We start from the raw sequence: 24,105 nt of genomic DNA on the forward strand, positions 1-24,105 counted from the left end.
TTTAGGTGGGGGAGTACAGGTACAGGGTACAGGTTTAGGTGGGGGAAATGGGGAAGGGTTAATAACAGTATTTTTGTCTTTCTTAAAAGGATAGTTCACTCAAAAACTATATTTTTGTATTTTGTTCATTAGTCCACTGTAAATACACCCTTGGGAAATGTTTCATGTCAGCAGTCAAGTTAGAGCACTTTCAGTACAGAGCATAAACTGTGATGATGCGTTTTGCAGGTTTTGAGTGACCTAACCCTTTAATCAAGTAAAGCTGGGCAGTGGGGCAGGCTCATCTGCCACAGCTTCCGGAGAAGGAAGATATTAGCAGCAGGCATGCATAGCTCTTTGGGTGCTTGATGATCCCCCCTACCCTGCCAACAGGCCAACAGGCCAACAGAAAGGGCAGCGATGAGTTAATCCTGGTACACAGCCAAAGAACTCGAGCAACAGCCTGCAAAATGTGCAGGTAGATATACCACTGAAGAAGAAAGAATCAACACTGTAGATATTTATGGTAAAGGTCAATGTGTAGGCATATGGCCGTATGAGCTCACTATACATTGATATGCTATTCATTAATGCTAGTTTTGAGATGCGTAGACACAATATCCTCTATCAAGTACTTTACAACAGGCTTGTACTCTCCTCATAGGTCAACAGTGCTGTCATCCATTAACATACATTTCAGTTCAGTGCTTTTAACTACAGATGTAGGATCTTCATTTGAGCCAGTTTGCTACAGCAAGAACATAATCCTGCAGCAACAGTAATGTAATAATGTGAATTATTATCTGGATTATAATTAATGGACATTTTTTGTGGGGGTTGAAACATTATTCATTAGCGTAAATCAAGTCTGACATTTTAAAGTGGAATTTAGAAGCATTAGAAGCTATTTTAACCCTTGAATACACTACAAGTTCGCATTTCATGATGTGCAGGAAAATTAACAGCAACAGAAGAGTTATCAAATTAAGATCCTACATCTGTAGCACTCAGACTCACCAGCATAACAGTCTGACTAAATAACCACTGATTTCGGAGCAGAAATAGTGACATTTACCCTTTCTGAATGGGAACATTTAAAAGCCAAACTGAGGGTAAGTGATATTTCCTCAAATCTATTCAGATATGTTCCTAGAACGAACCACGACAAGTTGAACAAGGGGGCTTATGGCTCTCTCTCTCAAAGCAACGTTAGACCCCACAACCCTGGTCCCTCTCTAGACTATGAATCCTGTCACCTCAAGCCTCTCTGAATACAACCTCTACGGCCCAGTTCACTTGATGTAGTCCCTATGCAGCAAAGTCAAAGGTCAAATAGAGGGTGCTTATATTTTTCCTGTTTCACACATGTACAAGTGTGCAACCTGTGTAGTGTGAAATAGAAATGTATATATCCCATTCCCCCTGAGCCATCCTTGGAGAGGACGGTCACGGACAGGGGTCAGCCATTACTGCCGGCGACCATGGAGCAATTAGGGTTCAGTGCCTTGCTCTGTTCCAATACCTGCATGATCTAGACTCAATCCCAAATGGCACCCCATTCCCTAGAAAAGTGCACTACGTTTGACCAGAGCCCCATGTGCCCTGGTCAAAAGTAGTACACTATATAGGTAGGGTTCTAATAGGGTTCCATTAGGGCCGCAGCCATGGAGTGCATCAGGGCCGCGATCATACCAGTATCACTATACTCCTTAGTATTGTGGCAAGGAAACAAAACACAGAGATGATTTAACTTCTTTAGGAAAACAGCACCTACTGTTGGAAACAAACATCATTATGTTGTCATCTAGAATCACATGTATTTATTTTCCAAACTACAGTACACAATATTTCAGATACATCAGGTCTGTTTCCTGACTTTATTTTAGCCAGATATTGTGATACTGGTATCGTCCCGGCCCTAGTATCAACATAGTCTCTCATGACAGACTACAAATCGAGTAGAAGGCTTGAACACATAAGATTTGGGCCTGGGATCCGAGATAACCAGGAACACAACACTGGTGTTACTATTCATAGAGGGTCTGGGGGGTCTCTGTACAGAGAGCCACACTGAGATAAAGACACTCCAGTGAAAGCCAGACCCAGTGAAGTACCCAAAAGACAGACAATGCCAATCATTATTGGTGTATTCATCATCAAGACGTCTTATACGGAAAGAGACCTCATAAACCTTTACAGATCCACCATCGAGAGCATCCTGTCGGGCTGTTTCACCACCTGGTACGGCAACTGTCCCACCCTCAACCGCAGTATATAGTAGTCTATGATGTACCTTAATGTATCCTTCTACAGTATATAGTAGTCTATGATATACCTTAATGTATCCTTCTACAGTATATAGTAGTCTATGATATACCTTAATGTATCCTTCTACAGTATATAGTAGTCTATGATGTACCTTAATGTATCCTTTCACAGTATATAGTAGTCTATGATATACCTTAATGTATCCTTCTACAGTATATAGTAGTCTATGATATACCTTACTGTATCCTTCTACAGTATATAGTAGTCTATGATATACCTTACTGTATCCTTCTACAGTATATAGTAGTCTATGATATACCTTAATGTATCCTTCTACAGTATATAGTAGTCTATGATGTAGTATCTTCTGATATAGTAGTCTATGATATACCTTACTGTATCCTTCTACAGTATATAGTAGTCTATGATATACCTTACTGTATCCTTCTACAGTATATAGTAGTCTATGATATACCTTACTGTATCCTTCTACAGTATATAGTAGTCTATGATGTACCTTACTGTATCCTTCTACAGTATATAGTAGTCTATGATATACGTTACTGTATCCTTCTACAGTATATAGTAGTCTATGATATACCTTTAATGTATCCTTCTACAGTATATAGTAGTCTATGATGTACCTTACTGTATCCTTCTACAGTATATAGTAGTCTATGATATACCTTAATGTATCCTTCTACAGTATATAGTAGACTATGATATACGTTACTGTATCCTTCTACAGTATATAGTAGTCTATGATATACCTTAATGTATCCTTCTACAGTATATAGTAGTCTATGATGTATATAGTAGACTATGATATACCTTACTGTATCCTTCTACAGTATATAGTAGTCTATGATATACCTTAATGTATCCTTCTACAGTATATAGTTGTCTATGATATACCTTAATGTAACCTTCTACAGTATATAGTTGTCTATGATATACCTTAATGTATCCTTCTACAGTATATAGTTGTCTATGATGTTTTGGGGAATATAGATCCATGCTATGCTTCAGTGCACATGGCTGAATCTCTGAATCTCTGCTTTATAGTCCTTGTTTGACTTGGCTTTGCTTGCATTCATTCTATCGCCAGCGGACAGGTTTCAGCCACACACACAGTATTCTAGCATAACAAAACAGAGATTCTAAAAGGAAGGACAGATCTTTCAGATGGAGAAGCATGGGAGAGACCAAAATAAGGATCCTAATGCTGCATCTCCACTGCCAAAGTTGCATCTCTCTGTTAGCTCCTAATGCTACATCTCTCTGTTAGCTCCTAATGCTACATCTCTCTGTTAGCTCCTAATGCTACATATTCACTGCCAAAGCTGCATATCTCCGTTAGCAGCTGCTTAGCTACAGAGACACTACCATCTTAATATGACTCGGCTGTACTTGCCTTCCGCCGTCGTGGCGACAGAAGGAGAATGCCAACCAAGGTCAATGGGAGACAAAGGTCCTTACCAGTGAACTGAAACCGCTCTCTCTCTCTCTACATACATACACGTCTCCCCACCAGCAGTGCTTGCCCAGCCTACAGACATCCAGGGCGAGCCCAGGCCCAGAGACCCCCAGATCGTCCATTCGGGTCTCTTGATCTCCAACTGGCCCCGCAAAAACACTCTGAGCTCCCCAGACTCCGCCTCCCATTGGTGGATGGCCAGGCAGGAAGTAGGAAAGGGCTGCGATTGGTTCAGACGGGTGTCTCCATCCATGTTAACCCCGGGTGACAGGGCGTAATCCCTGAGAATGAGCCTAAATCCGGGTTGTCCCCACCTGCTCCCTCCCTCCCTCCACCTTTCCTGCTGTCCATCTACCTGGCCAGGGTGAGAGAGGAGATAGAGACAGTTAAAGAGAGTGTCTGGAAAGCAGATTTGTATTGCCATGAGAGTCAACATGGTGGGTGTGGGTCTATTTTAGTGTAACAGTGCCAGGGCAGGGAGAAAGGCCTTGCTTAGTAGGCTGTCCATGTACAGACCGTCTTAGCTGCAGCAGAGCAGGCAGCTCCCTGTAGCCAGGCAGAGACTGAGGCAGACTGCATGAACAAGCTCAGCATTTAGCTGTCCCTTATCTGCAGAGGGAATCTAGCCTCATACAATATCAATCAATGTGTTTATGGCATTATTGCGGTCTATAGAATATCTAAGCTTTGATTACCCAGGTCTGTACTATTCAGAATAAATATCAGTTTTGTGTAGGATCAAAATAACATTATTATTTGGTTATATCCAACTAGTGAGGTCATGAGACAAACACATGCCGACAACATGCAAGTTGGCGGACAGTCAACCGGTCAAGAGAAGCTGAAATGGAATGCATCTTGATCCACACAACATTGTTCGAGACCAATACAGCATCATTTCCAATCTTGATCCACACAACATTGTTTGAGACAAATACAAAATCATTTCCAATCCTGATCCACACAACACTGATTGAGACCAATACAGCATCATTTCCCTCACAATACAACACTGTTTGAGACCAATACAGCATCATTTCCCTCACAATACAACACTGTTTGAGACCAATACAGCATAATTTATCTCACAATATAAAGAAGCTACTTGAGGCAGTGGGGGTTACCATGGAAACCTGGACCAGGGCTTAAGAGTTCCGATGGTTTCAGAGTTTAACCTATCTGAACCATATTCTTCTCACAGAGAACGTTTGTTGTGGAACTAGGATAGTTTCAAGTAAATAGGAACACTTGGCAGAATCTAAAGAGGGGAGGGACTTTTTGGCCTTTAAAGCCCCAATCAGGAGTTTATGTTTCAGCCTGACGGCAGCCCCACCAGGGACAGACAGTCCACGAGCACAGCATAATAGTTGAAACTTACAGACATAAACAGTGGAGCGATGATACCTTTAATGCAGGGTTCTGATATGATGAGTCGGCTGTACGAAGGTCAAAAGGCATTTCTAAGTTCTATTCTTCTAGAATCAACAGTTGGAATGGCCATTGAACAGCAGGAAATATTCTAAATTGTGAGACCTTAAGAAGAACACCATGATTATCTCTACTGATGCCTCTGAATAAACAATATCCGAGAACGCAATATGAGAGAGTTAATGGCCGCGTCCAATTTAAAGTACTACTATGGAACTAAATAGAGAACAGGGTGCCATTTGAGATGGATCCAATGTGGTGTCATGATAAACGGGAGGGGGTAGTGACGTTGGACCAATAACAGACTGGTAAATGTCACGACGGCCGTCACAAGTGTTCACCACCTGCCTGTTCACACTGAATGAAGGATACAGATCACCTGCATTGTTGCCTGCCAGCCTTTCATCCTCACCTGCCTGTTCACACTGAATGAAGGATACAGATCACCGGCATTGTTGCCTCCCAGCCTTTCATCCTCACCTGCCTGTTCACACTGAATGAAGGATACAGATCACCGGCTTTGTTGCCTCCCAGCCTTTCATTCTCACCTGCCTGTTCACACTGAATGAAGGATACAGATCACCGGCTTTGTTGCCTGCCAGCCTTTCATCCTCACCTGCCTGTTCACACTGAATGAAGGATACAGATCACACTGGGGATACAGATCACCGGCTGTTGCCTCCCAGCCTTTCATCCTCACCTGCCTGTTCACACTGAATGAAGGATACAGATCACCGGCATTGTTGCCTCCCAGCCTTTCATCACCTGGTTCACACTGAATGAAGGATACAGATCACCGGCATTGTTGCCTCCCAGCCTTTCATCCTCACCTGCCTGTTCACACTGAATGAAGGATACAGATCACCTGCACTCCCAGCCTTTCATCCTCACCTGAACTGAATGGATACAGATCAGATCACCGGCATCCTCCCAGCCTTTCATCCTCACCTGCCTGTTCACACTGAATGAAGGATACCACCTGCATTGTTGCCTCCCAGCCTTTCATCCTCACCTGCCTGTTCACACTGAATGAAGGATACAGATCACCTGCATTGTTGCCTCCCAGCCTTTCATCCTCACCTGCCTGTTCACACTGAATGAAGGATACAGATCACCTGCATTGTTGCCTCCCAGCCTTTCATCCTCACCTGCCTGTTCACACTGAATGAAGATACAGATCACCTGCATTGTTGCCTCCCAGCCTTTGTTGCCTTTTCATCCTCACCTGCCTGTTCACACTGAATGAAGGATACAGATCACCTGCAGTTGCCTCCCAGCCTTTCATCCTCACCTGCCTGTTCACACTTGAAGGATACAGATCACCGGCATTGTTGCCTCCCAGCCTTTCATCCTCACCTGCCTGTTCACACTGAATGAAGGATACAGATCACCTGCATTGTTGCCTCCCAGCCTTTCATCCTCACCTGCCTGTTCACACTGAATGAAGGATACAGATCACCGGCTTTGTTGCCTCCCAGCCTTTCATCCTCACCTGCCTGTTCACACTGAATGAAGGATACAGATCACCTGCAGTGTTGCCTCCCAGCCTTTCATCCTCACCTGCCTGTTCACACTGAATGAAGGATACAGATCACCGGCTTTGCCTCCCAGCCTTTCATCCTCACCTGCCTTTGAATGAAGGATACAGATCACCGGCTTTGTTGCCTCCCAGCCTTTCATCCTCACCTGCCTGTTCACACTGAATGAAGGATACAGATCACCGGCTTTGTTGCCTCCCAGCCTTTCATCCTCACCTGCCTGTTCACACTGAATGAATCCTCACCTGGATAATGAAGGATACAGATCACCGGCTTTGTTGCCTCCCAGCCTTTCATCCTCACCTGCCTGTTCACACTGAATGAAGGATACAGATCACCGGCTTTGTTGCCTCCCAGCCTTTCATCCTCACCTGCCTGTTCACACTGAATGAAGGATACAGATCACCGGCTTTGTTGCCTCCCAGCCTTTCATCCTCACCTGCCTGTTCACACTGAATGAAGGATACAGATCACCTGCATTGTTGCCTCCCAGCCTTTCATCCTCACCTACCCTGTTCACACTGAATGAAGGATACAGATCACCTGCATTGTTGCCTCCCAGCCTTTCATCCTCACCTGCCTGTTCACACTGAATGAAGGATACAGATCACTGGCTTTGTTGCCTCCCAGCCTTTCATCCTCACCTACCTGTTCACACTGAATGAAGGATACAGATCACCTGCATTGTTGCCTCCCAGCCTTTCATCCTCACCTACCCTGTTCACACTGAATGAAGGATACAGATCACCTGCATTGTTGCCTCCCAGCCTTTCATCCTCACCTGCCTGTTCACACTGAATGAAGGATACAGATCACCGGCTTTGTTGCCTCCCAGCCTTTCATCCTCACCTGCCTGTTCACACTGAATGAAGGATACAGATCACCGGCTTTGTTGCCTCCCAGCCTTTCATCCTCACCTGCCTGTTCACACTGAATGAAGGATACAGATCACCGGCTTTGTTGCCTCCCAGCCTTTCATCCTCACCTGCCTGTTCACACTGAATGAAGGATACAGATCACCGGCTTTGCCCTCCCAGCCTTTCATCCTCACCTGCCTGTTCACACTGAATGAAGGATACAGATCACCGGCTTTGTTGCCTCCCAGCCTTTCATCCTCACCTGCCTGTTCACACTGAATGAAGGATACAGATCACCGGCTTTGTTGCCTCCCAGCCTTTCATCCTCACCTGCCTGTTCACACTGAATGAAGGATACAGATCACCGGCTTTGTTGCCTCCCAGCCTTTCATCCTCATTGGATTCTCTGCCCTTTGGGACGGCATTACCTGTGAAGTGCTTACTTGTGAAGCGCTCGGCCTACATTCTTATATTCAGAAGAGCAAACCAGCAACAACCACAACTGAGAAACTGACACTAGGAAAATAACACTGGATGTATTGGCTTAGAGTTAGCTAATAAAAGTCATTTCTGTCATTTACCAGCCCACATCTCAGAGCTGTATAGAGGCCTAGGTACTATCAATATCAATGAAACCATCTGCCCTTCATATCCTCAAGGCAGGGTTTTTTATTATTATGGTTCTATCCCAGAATTATTTCCTTCTGTGCAACGACTGGTTACCCAGTTGTATAAGTCCCCCCAACCGCACCACTCAGGTCTCTTTTGAGAGAAGTGTTGCTTGTTCTGATAGAATGCAGACACATGATTTGAAGGTGCTCTAGAATGAGGAGAGAAAAATATTTGTTTTTCCTTTTAGTTTCTGCTCCCCCTGGTGGTAGATAATGGAACATTCCAGAAGGAAGGTACTGTCGTGTGTAGGATGAACCATTTTTGACATTTGGAGGGTAAAAACCTTCCAAAACCACCTTAAAACACACCCATGCCTTGTCATATACAAGCCTCAAATAAAAACATCAGATCCTTTTGCTTAGAGCATTGGTAACCCGTGGGCTTCCCTGGTATCTGCTTCAACCCTGAAGGTTGCATGGAGCCTAGCAGAGCCCATCAACCTCCAGAGGACACCGTGGTTCAGGAATATTGAGGATAGTACAGAGGTTGAGAGATACCTGACCCTGGGTCTGTGCTTAGAGGGCAAAGTGTCCCTGGAAGAAGAAGGTGGTCTTACCATGCGTGTAGCTGAGCCCCGGGCTGAGGGAAGAGGGGCTGGCGAGGTGATCTCTGCTAGGTGTGTGGAGGCTCCCATCCTTCTCCTTCTTCTCCTCTCTGTCCTTCTCCTTCTTCTCCTCTCTGTCCTTCTCCTCCCTCTTCTCTCGCTCCTTCTCCTCCCTCTTCTCTCGCTCCTTCTCCTTCTCTCGCTCCTTCTCCTCCCTCTTCTCTCGCTCCTTCTCCTCCCTCTTCTCTCGCTCCTTCTCCTCCCTCTTCTCTCGCTCCTTCTCCTCCCTCTTCTCTCGCTCCTTCTCCTCCCTCTTCTCTCGCTCCTTCCCCTGGCTTCGCTGGCTCATTCTCCCTGGGGTCAATAGGACGGGGTCATCACTGGGAATTAAGGCAGCTGGAGGAGAGCGAAAGCGAGAAAGAGAAAAGGGAAAGAGGGAGAGAGAGAAAGAAAGAGAGGGGGAGAAAAGGTAAAGAGGGAGAGAGAGAAAGAAAGAGGGGGAGAAAAGGGAAAGAGAGAGAGAGGGGGAGAAAAGGGAAAGAGAGAGAGAGAGAAAGAGAGAGGGGGAGAAAAGGGAAAGAGAGAGAGAGGGGAGAGAAAAGGGAAAGAAGAGAGAGAAAGAAAGGGGGAGAAAAGGGAAAGAAGAGAGAGAGGGAGAGAAAAGGGAAAGAAGAGAGTGAGGGGGAGAAAAGGGAGAGAGAGAGAAAGAGAAAAGGGAGAGAGAGAGAAAGAGGGGGAGAAAAGGGAGAGAGAGAGATATTCATTTTTATCTGCTGACCAACAGGCTGAGCAGCAGGGGTCATCCTCCCCCACTGGTGATGACAGAGGATGACAACACGGTGCCCTCTAGTGGCACGGCTGCAAAGATTCCATCTCACGAGGAGTAGGGTGAAGTTGCACCGAGAGTTGCATTTTCCCCACTAACGGTTAAGGTTAGGATTGGGGGAGGGTAAGCTGATCCTAGATCTGTACCTAGTGGAAACGTCACACTGCAGCATTATAACATATTCATGCAGAGAATATCTCAGTATAGTACGAACACTTCTTAACTCTATGGCAAAGGGTTAACGAGATTTGGTTTAGTGTATGTGAAGCACACACAGCATATTTAATGAATAACATCCTAGGTAGAGAACACATTGTGCCTAGTAGCGCTCTTAAAGGGAAAATGCACAGAGAAACCATCTTGTAGCGCTCTTAAAGGGAAAATGCACAGAGAAACCATCTTAAAGGGAAAATGCACAGAGAAACCATCTTGTAGCGCTCTTAAAGGGAAAATGCACAGAGAAACCATCTCGTAGCGCTCTTAAAGGGAAAATGCACAGAGAAACCATCTCGTAGCGCTCTTAAAGGGAAAATGCACAGAGAAACCATCTTGTAGCGCTCTTAAAGGGAAAATGCACAGAGAAACCATCTAGTAGCGCTCTTAATTAAAGGGAAAATTCACTCTAAGGTTTCCAGTGAGTCTTAGTACAGCAGTCTACTGTTACAGTGAAGCAGTCTACTGTTACAGTGAAGCAGTCTACTGTTACAGTGAAGCAGTCTACTGTTACAGTACAGCAGTCTACTGTTACAGTACAGCAGTCTACTGTTACAGTGAAGCAGTCTACTGTTACAGTGAAGCAGTCTACTGTTACAGTGAAGCAGTCTACTGTTACAGTGAAGCAGTCTACTGTTACAGTCCACTAGTCAATAAGGTTTCCAGTGAGTCTTAGTACAGCAGTCTACTGTTACAGTGAAGCAGTCTACTGTTACAGTACAGCAGTTTACTGTTACAGTGAAGCAGTCTACTGTTACAGTGAAGCAGTCTACTGTTACAGCGAAGCAGTCTACTGTTACAGTGAAGCAGTCTACTGTTACAGTCCACTAGTCAATAAGGTTTCCAGTGAGTCTTAGTACAGCAGTCTACTGTTACAGTGAAGCAGTCTACTGTTACAGTCCACTAGTCAATAAGGTTTCCAGTGAGTCTTAGTACAGCAGTCTACTGTTACACTGAAGCAGTCTACTGTTACAGTCCACTAGTCAATAAGGTTTCCAGTGAGTCTTAGTACAGCAGTCCACTGTTACACTGAAGCAGTTTACTGTTACAGTCCACTAGTCAATAAGGTTTCCAGTGAGTCTTAGTACAGCAGTCTAATGTTACACTGAAGCAGTCCACTGTTACAGTGAAGCAGTCCACTGTTACAGTCCACCAGTCAATAAGGTTTCCAGTGAGTCTTAGTACAGCAGTCTACTGTTACAGTCCACCAGTCAATAAGGTTTCCAGTGAGTCTGTTACAGTGAAGCAGTCTACTGTTACAGTCCACCAGTCAATAAGGTTTCCAGTGAGTCTTAGTACAGCAGTCTACTGTTACCAGTCCACCAGTCAATAAGGTTTCCAGTGAGTCTTAGTACAGCAGTCTACTGTTACAGTCCACCAGTCAATAAGGTTTCCAGTGAGTCTTAGTACAGCAGTCTACTGTTACAGTGCACCAGTCGGCAGGTAAGGGTGTTCTCGAGCAGCTAGATGTTCTTTACCATTCGGCCATCAGATTTGCCACCAATGCTCTTTATAGGACACATACCCATTGCTATGCCACCCCTAGGAAACTCAACTCCACCCCTAGGAAACTCAACTCCACCCCTAGGAAACTCAACTCCACCCCTAGGAAACTCAACTCCACCCCTAGGAAACGCAACTCCACCCCTAGGAAACTCAACTCCACCCCTAGGAAACTCAACTCCACCCCTAGGAAACTCAACTCCACCCCTAGGAAACGCAACTCCACCCCTAGGAAACGCAACTCCACCCCTAGGAAACTCAACGCCACCCCTAGGAAACGCAACGCCACCCCTAGGAAACTCAACTCCACCCCTAGGAAACGCAACGCCACCCCTCGGAAACGCAACGCCACCCCTAGGAAACTCAACTACCCCTAGGAAACGTCAACGCCACCCCTAGGAAACAACTACCCCTAGGAAACTCAACGCCACCCCTAGGAAACGCAACCCACCCCTAGGAAACGCAACGCCAACTCCACCCCTAGGAAACTCAACGCCACCCCTAGGAAACTCAACTCCACCCCTAGGAAACGCAACGCCACCCCTCGGAAACGCAACGCCACCCCTCGGAAACTCAACGCCTAGGAAACTCAACGCCATCCCTAAGAAAGTCAACGCCATCCCTAAGAAAGTCAACGCCATCACTAAGAAAGTCAACGCCATCACTAAGAAAGTCAACGCCATCCCTAAGAAAGTCAACGCCATCACTAAGAAAGTCAACGCCATCACTACGAAAGTCAACGCCATCCCTAAGTCAACGCCATCCCTAACAAAGTCAACGCCATCCCTAAGAAAGTCAACGCCATCCCTAAGAAAGTCAACGCCATCCCTAAGAAAGTCAACGCCATCCCTAAGAAAGTCAACGCCATCCCTAAGAAAGTCAACGCCATCCCTAAGAAAGTCAACGCCATCCCTAAGAAAGTCAACACCATCCCTAAGAAAGTCAACGTCATCACTAAGAAAGTCAACGCCATCACCAAGAAAGTCAACGCCATCCCTAAGAAAGTCAACGCCATCACCAAGAAAGTCAACGCCATCACCAAGAAAGTCAACGCCATCACTAAGAAAGTCAACGCCATCACTAAGAAAGTCAACGCCATCACTAAGAAAGTCAACGCCATCGCTAAGAAAGTCAACGCCATCCCTAAGAAAGTCAACGCCATCCCTAAGTCAACGCCATCCCTAAGAAAGTCAACGCCATCCCTAAGAAAGTCAACGCCATCACTAAGTCAACGCCATCCCTAAGAAAGTCAACGCCATCCCTAAGAAAGTCAACGCCATCACTAAGAAAGTCAACGCCATCCCTAAGAAAGTCAACGCCATCCCTAAGAAAGTCAACGCCATCCCTAAGAAAGTCAAAGCCATACGAGACACAGCCATCCGTAGGCCTAGATAGTGAACTCAACAACTGCAAGTGACATTTCACTGAGTCAGTGACTATTGGAAATATTGTGGCTCACCAAAACATGGCACTGTAGAACCATAAAGCTAGTGTGAAACTAGATCAGCACTGTTCAGCCATACATGTGATGAACAATATCATAGTTACAGACAACTTTCACCCACTCCAAACTTTTGGCCAACCCAGAGAAATCCTTTCCTATAACTTGGAATTCATGACATTCGCTTAAGGTAAACACAAACTACTGGCTACTGTAACACGACCTTCCAATGCATCCCTGTCCTGTTGAGGTGTTGAGTTGGAGGACGTGAGCCTGTTGCCCCCCGTGAGCCCTCTCACCCCTGCCTCACCCCGCCTCCTCAACCCTTCCTGTCCCTTTCAAAGGTCAGTGGCTTACCTGATGTGGTGGGGTGCTCTCTGATCTCTGCATGGAGCTGGTATGGGGAAGGGTGGGGACAAGTAGACAGAGATGGGGGAGAGAGAGAGATGGGGAGTGAGAGTTGGGTAGCGAGAGTTGGGTGAGATTGAGAGTTGGGTAGCGAGAGATGGGGGAGAGAGAGAGAGTGATGGGTGAGAGCAAGAGAGATGGGGAGCGAGAGAGAGATGGGGAGCGAGAGAGAGATGGGGAGCGAGAGAGAGATGGGGAGCGAGAGAGAGATGGGGAGCGAGAGAGAGATGGGGGAGAGAGAGAGTGATGGGGGAGAGCGAGAGAGATGGGGAGCGAGAGAGAGATGGGGAGCGAGAGAGAGATGGGGAGCGAGAGAGAGATGGGGAGCGAGAGAGAGATGGGGAGCGAGAGAGAGATGGGGAGCGAGAGAGAGATGGGGAGCGAGAGAGAGATGGGAAGCAAGAGAGAGATGGCAGAAAGAGGGGGAAAGAGGAGGGGGTAGGGAGTCCATCCAAGTAGTCAAGGTGTCAAGGTGACCAGAGTGATGTTGGTCAGTTTGTGTGCAGCAGTGGTGGTGGTGAAGGACACAGCAGCAGAAACAGAGGATGATGAAAAAGAGGAAGACAAAAGACAAAAAAGGAGAACAGACGTTAGTAAAAAAATAAAAACCACAACACCCTACTGACAACAGACCACAACACCCTACTGACAACAGACCACAACACCCTACTGACAACAGACCACAACACCCCACTGACAACAGACCACAACACCCCACTGACAACAGACCACAACACCCCACTGACAACAGACCACAACACCCCACTGACAACAGACCACAACACCCCACTGACAACAGACCACAACACCCTACTGACAACAGACCACAACACCCTACTGACAACAGACCACAACACCCCACTGACAACAGACCACAACACCCCACTGACAACAGACCACAACACCCCACTGACAACAGACCACAACACCCCACTGACAACAGACCACAACACCCCACTGACAACAGACCACAACACCATACTGACAACAGACCACAACACCCCACTGACAACAGACCACAACACCCCACTGACAACAGACCACAACACCCCACTGACAACAGACCACAACACCCCACTGACAACAGACCACAACACCCCACTGACAACAGACCACAACACCCCACTGACAACAGACCACAACACCATACTGACAACAGACCACAACACCATACTGACAACAGATGACAAAACCACACTGACAACAGACCACAACACCCCACTGACAACAGACCACAACACCACACTGACAACAGACCACAAAACCACACTGACAACAGACCACAACACCATACTGACAACAGACCACAACACCCCACTGACAACAGACCACAACACCATACTGACAACAGACCACAACACCATACTGACAACAGATCACAACACCATACTGACAACAGACCACAACACCATACTGACAACAGACCACAACACCATACTGACAACAGATCACAACACCATACTGACAACAGACCACAACACCATACTGACAACAGACCACAACACCATACTGACAACAGACCACAACACCATACTGACAACAGACCACAACACCATACTGACACAGATCACAACACCATACTGACAACAGACCACAACACCATACTGACACCAGATCACAACACCATACTGACAAGACCATACTGACAACAGCATGGTGACTGAATGGATGAGGAGGAGGAGTCTGCTCAGAACACCAGAAGGGGTGGGGTAACATAACACCCAGTGACATATTAACACATGCACGCACACACACCAGTGGCGCCGACCACAATCCACACACACCGGGAGCAGCCTGGATTAGCAGAGATTACAGGAGTACCAGGGATGAGGAGGGATCATCCAGAGACAACACACAGGACTGGGTGGGCGGGTTGGGCGTGTCCTGCTAAGCACCAATCGCCCCCCATCCCCGACAGTCAAGAGAACAAATAGCAACCGGTGCATTCCATTGGCTCTGGCCTCAGGGAGAGGCCACAGTTGTGCTGTAATAGGTTGAGAGTATGTACACTGAGGCTGTGCCCCTAATGGCATCCCATTACCATTATAGAGCACTATTGTTGACCAAGACCCATACAAGGAGAGCTGATTAGAGAAAGGTGAGGGGTGGCTCAGCTTTGATTAATAAAGCTTAAGAGGCAAGCGGCCTTAGATTGGATTTTTAATTCAATCAAAGTTGACTGAGTGGTGAGTACATTGTCTCTCTGCAGCTCGATATGATTTGCTACATGGTCAGTCAGTCCCATCAACTACCTGTTCAGTGATAAAGCACAAGGCCAGCTAAGAGGGGTTAAACACATGTCTTCTGGTTAACAATAGTGGTATAGAGAGGAGTGATGGATGATACAGTTATAGAGAGGGGTGATGGATGATACAGTTATAGAGAGGAGGGATGGATGATACAGTTAGAGGAGGGATGGATGATACAGTTATAGAGAGGGGTGATGGATGATACAGTTATAGAGAGGGGTGATGGATGATACAGTTATAGAGAGGGGTGATGGATGATACAGTTATAGAGAGGGGTGATGGATGATACAGTTATAGAGAGGAGTGATGGATGATACAGTTATAGAGAGGAGTGATGGATGATACAGTTATAGAGAGGGTGATGGATGATACAGTTATAGAGAGGGGTGATGGATGATACAGTTATAGAGAGGGGTGATGATGATACAGTTATGATGGATGATACAGTTATAGAGAGGAGTGATGGATGATACAGTTATAGAGAGGGGTGATGGATGATACAGTTAGAGGAGTGATGGATGATACAGTTAGAGAGGAGTGATGGATGATACAGTTATAGAGAGGAGTGATGGATGATACAGTTATAGAGAGGGGTGATGGATGATTAATTTAGAGAGAGGGGTGATGGATGATTAATTTAGAGGGGTGATGGATGATTAATTTAGAGAGAGGGGTGATGGATGATACAGTGAGAGAGAGGGGTGATGGATGATACAGTTATAGAGAGGAGTGATGGATGATACAGTTATAGAGAGGAGTGATGGATGATACAGTTATAGAGAGGGGTGATGGATGATTAATTTAGAGAGAGGGGTGATGGATGATACAGTTAGAGAGAGGGGTGATGGATGATACAGTTATAGAGGCGTGATGGATGATACAGTTATAGAGGCGTGATGGAAGATACAGTTATAGAGAGGAGTGATGGATGATACAGTTATAGAGAGGGGTGATGGATGATACAGTTATAGAAAGGGCTGATGGATGATACAGTTATAGAGAGGAGTGATGGATGATACAGTTAGAGAGAGGGGCGATGGATGATACAGTTATAGAGAGGGGTACTGGATGATACAGTTAGAGAGAGGAGTGATGGATGATACAGTTAGAGAGAGGGGTGATGGATGATTAATTTAGAGAGGGGTGATGGATGATACAGTTATAGAGAGGGGTGATGGATGATACAGTTAGAGAGAGGGGTGATGGATGATACAGTTAGAGAGAGGGGTGATGGATGATACAGTTAGAGAGAGGAGTGATGGATGATACAGTTAGAGAGAGGAGTGATGGATGATACAGTTAGAGAGAGGGGTGATGGATGATTAATTTAGAGGGGTGATGTATGATACAGTTATAGAGAGGGGTGATGGATGATACAGTTATAGAGAGGGGTGATGGATGATACAGTTATTGAGAGGGGTGATGGATGATGATGGATGATACAGTTATAGAGAGGGGTGATGGATGATGATGGATGGATGATACAGTTATAGAGAGGGGTGATGGATGATACAGTTATAGAGAGGGGTGATGGATGATACAGTTATAGAGAGGGGTGATGGATGATACAGTTATAGAGAGGATGGATGATGGATGATGGATGATACAGTTATAGAGAGGAGTGATGGATGATACAGTTATAGAGAGGGGTGATGGATGATACAGTTATAGAGAGGGGTGATGGATGATACAGTTATAGAGAGGGGTGATGGATGATACAGTTATAGAGAGGGTGATGGATGATACAGTTATAGAGAGGGGTGATGGATGATACAGTTATAGAGAGGGGTGATGGATGATACAGTTATAGAGAGGGGTGATGGATGATACAGTTAGAGAGAGGCGTGATGGATGATACAGTTATAGAGAGGGGTGATGGATGATACAGTTATAGAGAGGAGTGATGGATGATACAGTTATAGAGAGGGTGATGGATAATACAGTTATAGAGGGGTGATGGATGATACAGTTATAGAGAGGGGTGATGGATGATACAGTTATAGAGAGGGTGATGGATGATACAGTTATAGAGAGGGGTGATGGATGATTAATTTAGAGAGTGGTGATGTATGATACAGTTAGAGGGGTGATGGATGATTAATTTAGAGAGCGGTGATGTATGATACAGTTAGAGAGAGGGGTGATGGATGATTAATTTAGAGAGCGGTGATGTATGATTACAGTTAGAGAGAGGGGTGATGGATGATTAATTTAGAAAGAGGGGTGATGGATAGATCACAGATACACATCTGCTTGCCTTGGCACCTTGTCAAACACTTCCTCTGACCTGTTTTCCAGTTTAAAAAGCCTTTAAGAACTTGGTAAAAAAAAAAACAACAGATTTCTCAATATAGACTATCACAGGGGTCTGGGGGAACATCATGACCCGGGTCAAGTTTATAAGGCACAAAATGGAAGAAAACAGTCCGAAACAAAGTTTAAATGGGCAGTAGCACCTAAACTTGTCCAATAAGACATTTTTCGTTTTTTTGTTTTCCGATGCAAAACGTTTTCCTACGGGGTTCCCTAATGAACACCATCTTAACTTCCATTCTAATCAGACATGAAATAGGAAATAAGAATTCTCTCTGAACCGACCACATCATACAATGATCCATACTAAACATGGACAGAACTGTATCAACTGAAACACTTCCTATTCACATAACACTGTATGGATCAAGTCTGTGTCCCAAATGGCACCCTATTCTCTATATAGTGCCCTATTCTCTATATAATTGCTCCAGGGTCACCGTTGATGATGGCTGACCCTGGCCGTGACCCTACTCTCCAAGGGTGTCTTATACGCAATTCACACGAGTATAATACACACTTGTGAAACAGGACAAATATCAGCACCCACCAAATTATTATTATTAGCAGTATTATTATTATTATTTAGTATTATTATTATTATTATTATTATTATTATTATTAGTAGTAGTATTATTATTATTTAGTATTATTATTATTAGTATTATTATTATTATTATTTAGTATTATTATTTATTATTATTATTTATTATTATTTAGTATTATTATTATTATTAGTATTATTATTTATTATTATTATTATTTAGTATTATTATTATTATTATTATTTATTATTATTATTATTATTTAGTATTATTATTATTTAGTATTATTATTATTATTATTTAGTATTATTATTATTATTATTATTATTATTATTATTAGTATTATTATTATTAATTAGCAGTATTATTATTATTAGTATTATTATTATTAGCAGTAATATTATTAGCAGTATTATTATTATTATTTAGTATTAATATTATTATTAGTATTATTATTATAAGTATTATTATTATTAGTATTATTATTAGCAGTATTATTATTATTTAGTATTATTATTATTATTATTATTATTAGTAGTAGTAGTAGTAGTATTATTAGCAGTATTATTATTAGCAGTATTATTATTATTATTTAGTATTAATATTATTATTATTATTAGCAGTATTATTATTATTTAGTATTATTATTATTATTATTATTATTATTAGTAGTATTATTAGTATTATTATTATTAGTATTATTATTATTATTTAGTATTATTATTATTTAGTATTATTATTTAGTATTATTATTATTATTATTTAGTAGTATTATTATTATTATTTAGTATTATTATTTAGTATTATTATTATTTAGTATTATTATTATTATGAGCAGTATTATTATTAGTAGGGGTAGTATTATTAGCATTATTATCAGTATTATTATTAGTAGTATTAGTAGTATTATTAGTATTATTATTATTAGTAGTAGTATTATTAAAATTATTACTAGGGATTCACCCAGAGACTTGCCTTTGGCCACTCTGCCAACAACCATTCACATCCTCTGTCTGAAAAAGGCTAGAGCGGCACTGCAGGGCATACTAATAGTGCCTGCTGCTCTCCCACTGCAGGGCATACTAATAGTGCCTGCTGCTCTCCCACTGCAGGGCATACTAATGGTGCCTGCTGCTCTCCCACTGCAGGGCATACTAATAGTGCCTGCTGCTCTCCCACTGCAGGGCATACTAATAGTGCCTGCTGCTCTCCCACTGCAGGGCATACTAATAGTGCCTGCTGCTCTCCCACTGCAGGGCATACTAATGGTGCCTGCTGCTCTCCCACTGCAGGGCATACTAATAGTGCCTGCTGCTCTCCCACTGCAGGGCATACTAATAGTGCCTGCTGCTCTCCCACTGCAGGGCATACTAATAGTGCCTGCTGCTCTCCCACTGCAGGGCATACTAATAGTGCCTGCTGCTCTCCCACTGCAGGGCATACTAATAGTGCCTGCTGCTCTCCCACTGCAGGGCATACTAATAGTGCCTGCTGCTCTCCCACTGCAGGGCATACTAATAGTGCCTGCTGCTCTCCCACTGCAGGGCATACTAATGGTGCCTGCTGCTCTCCCACTGCAGGACATACTAATGGTGCCTGCTGCTCTCCCACTGCAGGGCATACTATTGGTGCCTGCTGCTCTCCCGCTGCAGGGCATACTCATGGTGCCTGCTGCTCTCCCACTGCAGGGCATACTAATGGTGCCTGCTGCTCTCCCACTGCAGGACATCCTAAGGGTGCCTGCTGCTCTCCCACTGCAGGACATCGTAAGGGTGCCTGCTGCTCTCCCACTGCAGGACATCGTAAGGGTGCCTGCTGCTCTCCCACTGCAGGACAGAGTAAGGGTGCCTGCTGCTCTCCCACTGCAGGACAGAGTAAGGGTGCCTGCTGCTCTCCCACTGCAGGACAGAGTAAGGGTGCCTGCTGCTCTCCCACTGCAGGACAGAGTAAGGGTGCCTGCTGCTCTCCCACTGCAGGACAGAGTAAGGGTGCCTGCTGCTCTCCCACTGCAAGACATAGTAAGGGTGCCTGCTGCTCTCCCACTGCAGGACAGAAATAACACTGTGGGCCTGCTGCTCTCCCACTGCAAGACATAGTAAGGGTCTACCCATATCTAGTATACTGTCAATGCACTACTGAAATAGACCCATTACATCTGTCTAGAATCGCTCTCATTCTGGAAGTGAAAGCTTGTGGGCTCTATATAAATAACACTGTGGGCTCTACATATAAATAACACTGTGGGCTCTATAAAAATAACGCTATGGGCTCTATATAAATAACACTGTGTGATCTATATAAATAACACTGTGGGCTCTATATAAATAACACTGTGGGCTCTATATAAATGAGCTCATGGTGTTGCCAATATATTCAGATCCCATATGTACAATACAACAGGCCTGATACTGTCAATGCACTACCGTATATGAGTAATCCACAATAGACCCATTACATCTGTCTAGAATCACACCCCATCTCATTCTGAAGTGAAAGCTTGTTCCTGCCTGATATGATGTGAGAGAGAAAACATGAAAGCCATATTTTCCCAGACACGGTGCCATTTTCTATGTCTGTTTTTCAAGCTTTCATCTGAAGAGGGAGTGGGGGGGGTTCAGTGACCGCCAGGGGAGGAAAGAAATGTCATAAATAGTACTGTGTCCAAAACAGCACTCTATTTCATATATAGTGCACTACTTTTGACCAGGATCCATATGGTAGTGCACTATAAGTAGTGCACTATAAAGGGAGCAGGATGCCTTTTAGGGAAAGTGGGTTAGGATGCGGAACCAGGATTTCCCCTGCAGAGATAAGCAGAATAACAACATTCTGTGCCGACACAGACAGATGCCAAATTAAATATTGAATAAAGTCAGGTGTTAACCCTATCAGTCCAGAGATGCCTAATTAAATATTGAATAAAGTCAGGTGTTAACCCTCAGTCCAGAGATGCCTAATTAAATATTGAATAAAGTCAGGTGTTAACCCTATCAGTCCAGATATGCCTAATTAAATATTGAATAAAGTCAGGTGTTAACCCTATCAGTCCAGAGATGCCTAATTAAATATTGAATAAAGTCAGGTGTTAACCCTATCAGTCCAGATATGCCTAATTAAATATTGAATAAAGTCAGGTGTTAACCCTATCAGTCCAGAGATGCCTAATTAAATATTGAATAAAGTCAGGTGTTAACCCTATCAGTCCAGAGATGCCTAATTAAATATTGAATAAAGTCAGGTGTTAACCCTATCAGTCCAGAGATGCCTAATTAAATATTGAATAAAGTCAGGTGTTAACCCTATCAGTCCAGAGATGCCTAATTAAATATTGAATAAAGTCAGGTGTTAACCCTATCAGTCCAGATATTTAATTAAATAAAGTCAGGTGTTAACCCTATCAGTCCAGATATGCCTAATTAAATATTGAATAAAGTCAGGTGTTAACCCTATCAGTCCAGAGATGCCTAATTAAATATTGAATAAAGTCAGGTGTTAACCCTATCAGTCCAGATATGCCTAATTAAATATTGAATAAAGTCAGGTGTTAACCCTATCAGTCCAGAGATGCCTAATTAAATATTGAATAAAGTCAGTTGTTAACCCTATCAGTCCAGAGATGACAAATTAAATATTGAATAAAGTCAGGTGTTAACCCTATCAGTCCAGATATGCCTAATTAAATATTGAATAAAGTCAGGTGTTAACCCTATCAGTCCAGAAACAGCCTAATTAAATATTGAATAAAGTCAGGTGTTAACCCTATCAGTCCAGAGATGACAAATTAAATATTGAATAAAGTCAGGTGTTAACCCTATCAGTCCAGAGATGCCTAATTAAATATTGAATAAAGTCAGGTGTTAACCCTATCAGTCCATAGATGCCTAATTGAATAAAGTCAGGTGTTAACCCTATCAGTCCAGAGATGCCTAATTAAATATTGAATAAAGTCAGGTGTTAACCCTATCAGTCCAGATATGCCTAATTAAATATTGAATAAAGTCAGGTGTTAACCCTATCAGTCCAGAGATGCCTAATTAAATATTGAATAAAGTCAGGTGTTAACCCTATCAGTCCAGAGATGCCTAATTAAATATTGAATAAAGTCAGGTGTTAACCCTATCAGTCCAGAGATGCCTAATTAAATATTGAATAAAGTCAGGTGTTAACCCTATCAGTCCAGAGATGAGAAATTAAATATTGAATAAAGTCAGGTGTTAACCCTATCAGTCCAGAGATGCCTAATTAAATATTGAATAAAGTCAGGTGTTAACCCTATCAGTCCAGAGATGCCTAATTAAATATTGAATAAAGTCAGGTGTTAACCCTATCAGTCCAGAGATGCTAATTAAATATTGAATAAAGTCAGGTGTTAACCCTATCAGTCCAGAGATGCCAGGTAACCCTAAATGCCTAATTGAATAAAGTCATTTAACCCTATCAGTCCAAGATGCCTAATTAAATATTGAATAAAGTCAGGTGTTAACCCTATCAGTCCAGAGATGCCTAATTAAATATTGAATAAAGTCCTAATTAAATATTGAATAAAGTCAGGTGTTAACCCTATCAGTCCAGAGATGCCTAATTAAATATTGAATAAAGTCAGGTGTTAACCCTATCAGTCCAGAGATGCCTAATTAAATATTGAATAAAGTCAGGTGTTAACCCTATCAGTCCAGAGATGCCTAATTAAATATTGAATAAAGTCAGGTGTTAACCCTATCAGTCCAGATATGCCTAATTAAATATTGAATAAAGTCAGGTGTTAACCCTATCAGTCCAGAGATGCCTAATTAAATATTGAATAAAGTCAGGTGTTAACCCTATCAGTCCAGAGATGCCTAATTGAATAAAGTCAGGTGTTAACCCTATCAGTCCATAGATGCCTAATTGAATAAAGTCAGGTGTTAACCCTATCAGTCCAGAGATGCCTAATTGAATAAAGTCAGGTGTTAACCCTATCTGAGACCCCAGAAAACAAATCTGCTTTTCATTCATCTGCATGTCCAGCCCTTAAATACTGAACAAAAATATAAATGCAACATGCAACAATTTCAAAGATTCTACTGAGTTACAGTTCATATAAGAAAATCAGTCAATGGAAATAAATAAATTCATTAGGCCCTAATCTATGGATTTCACATGACATGGAAGGGACGTAGCCATTGGTGGGCCTAGGCAAGCATAGGCCCACCCACTGGGTAGCCAGGCCCACCCTACTGTGGAGCGTGTATTATGTTGTGTGACAAAACTGCACATTTTAAAGTGGCCTTTTATTGTCCCCAGCACAAGGTAATGATCATGCTGTTTAATCAGCTTCTTGATATGCCACACCTGTCAGGTGGATGGATTATCTTGGCAAAGGAGAAATGCTCACTGACATGGATGTAAACAAATTTGTGCACAACATTTGAGGGAAATACCCTTTTGTGCGTATGGAACATTTCTGGGATTTTCTTTTCTTCAGCTCATGAAACATGGTACCAACACTGTACAGGTTGCATTTATATTTTATTCAGTGTATTTAGCATCAAAATGAAGTGTTTAACAACAACATCTCAGAAGAACCAGGGCTACATGTAAAACACAAAACTATTTGGCAAACAGTTGCATCCATCAGTTTTATTGACAAAGAAACCATGTAAAAAACAAGGGCCGCCAAAGCAAAAAACAGACCAAATCTGAATTGATATGAAGCTGGAAGTACAGAAACGGTTTGCTCAGTGGGAAATGAATATCCAACTAGTCAGCGACAACTGTGTGGAGTTTGGAGTTTGTGACAGCGACTATGTGAGCTTATTACAGTATTATAGACAGTTATGTCCTGGGATTTTCTATGATCTTCTA

General features: G+C 43.3%; 1 protein-coding gene across 1 annotated transcript in view; it reads right to left on the reverse strand.

The window, feature by feature from the left end:
* Positions 1–24,105, reverse strand: part of LOC135516593 (putative uncharacterized protein DDB_G0271982) — a 115,374-nt gene that overhangs the window by 34,793 nt on the left and 56,476 nt on the right. The window contains exons 4-5 of the mRNA XM_064940939.1: positions 13,104–13,140; positions 8,776–9,159 (exon numbers count right to left, since the gene is read on the reverse strand). Of these exons, the coding sequence (XP_064797011.1) occupies positions 8,776–9,159; positions 13,104–13,140 (421 nt within the window). The remainder of the gene's footprint in view (positions 1–8,775; positions 9,160–13,103; positions 13,141–24,105) is intronic.

The sequence above is a fragment of the Oncorhynchus masou genome, chromosome 27 (genome assembly GCF_036934945.1).
Source record: "Oncorhynchus masou masou isolate Uvic2021 chromosome 27, UVic_Omas_1.1, whole genome shotgun sequence".
NCBI lineage: Eukaryota > Metazoa > Chordata > Actinopteri > Salmoniformes > Salmonidae > Oncorhynchus > Oncorhynchus masou.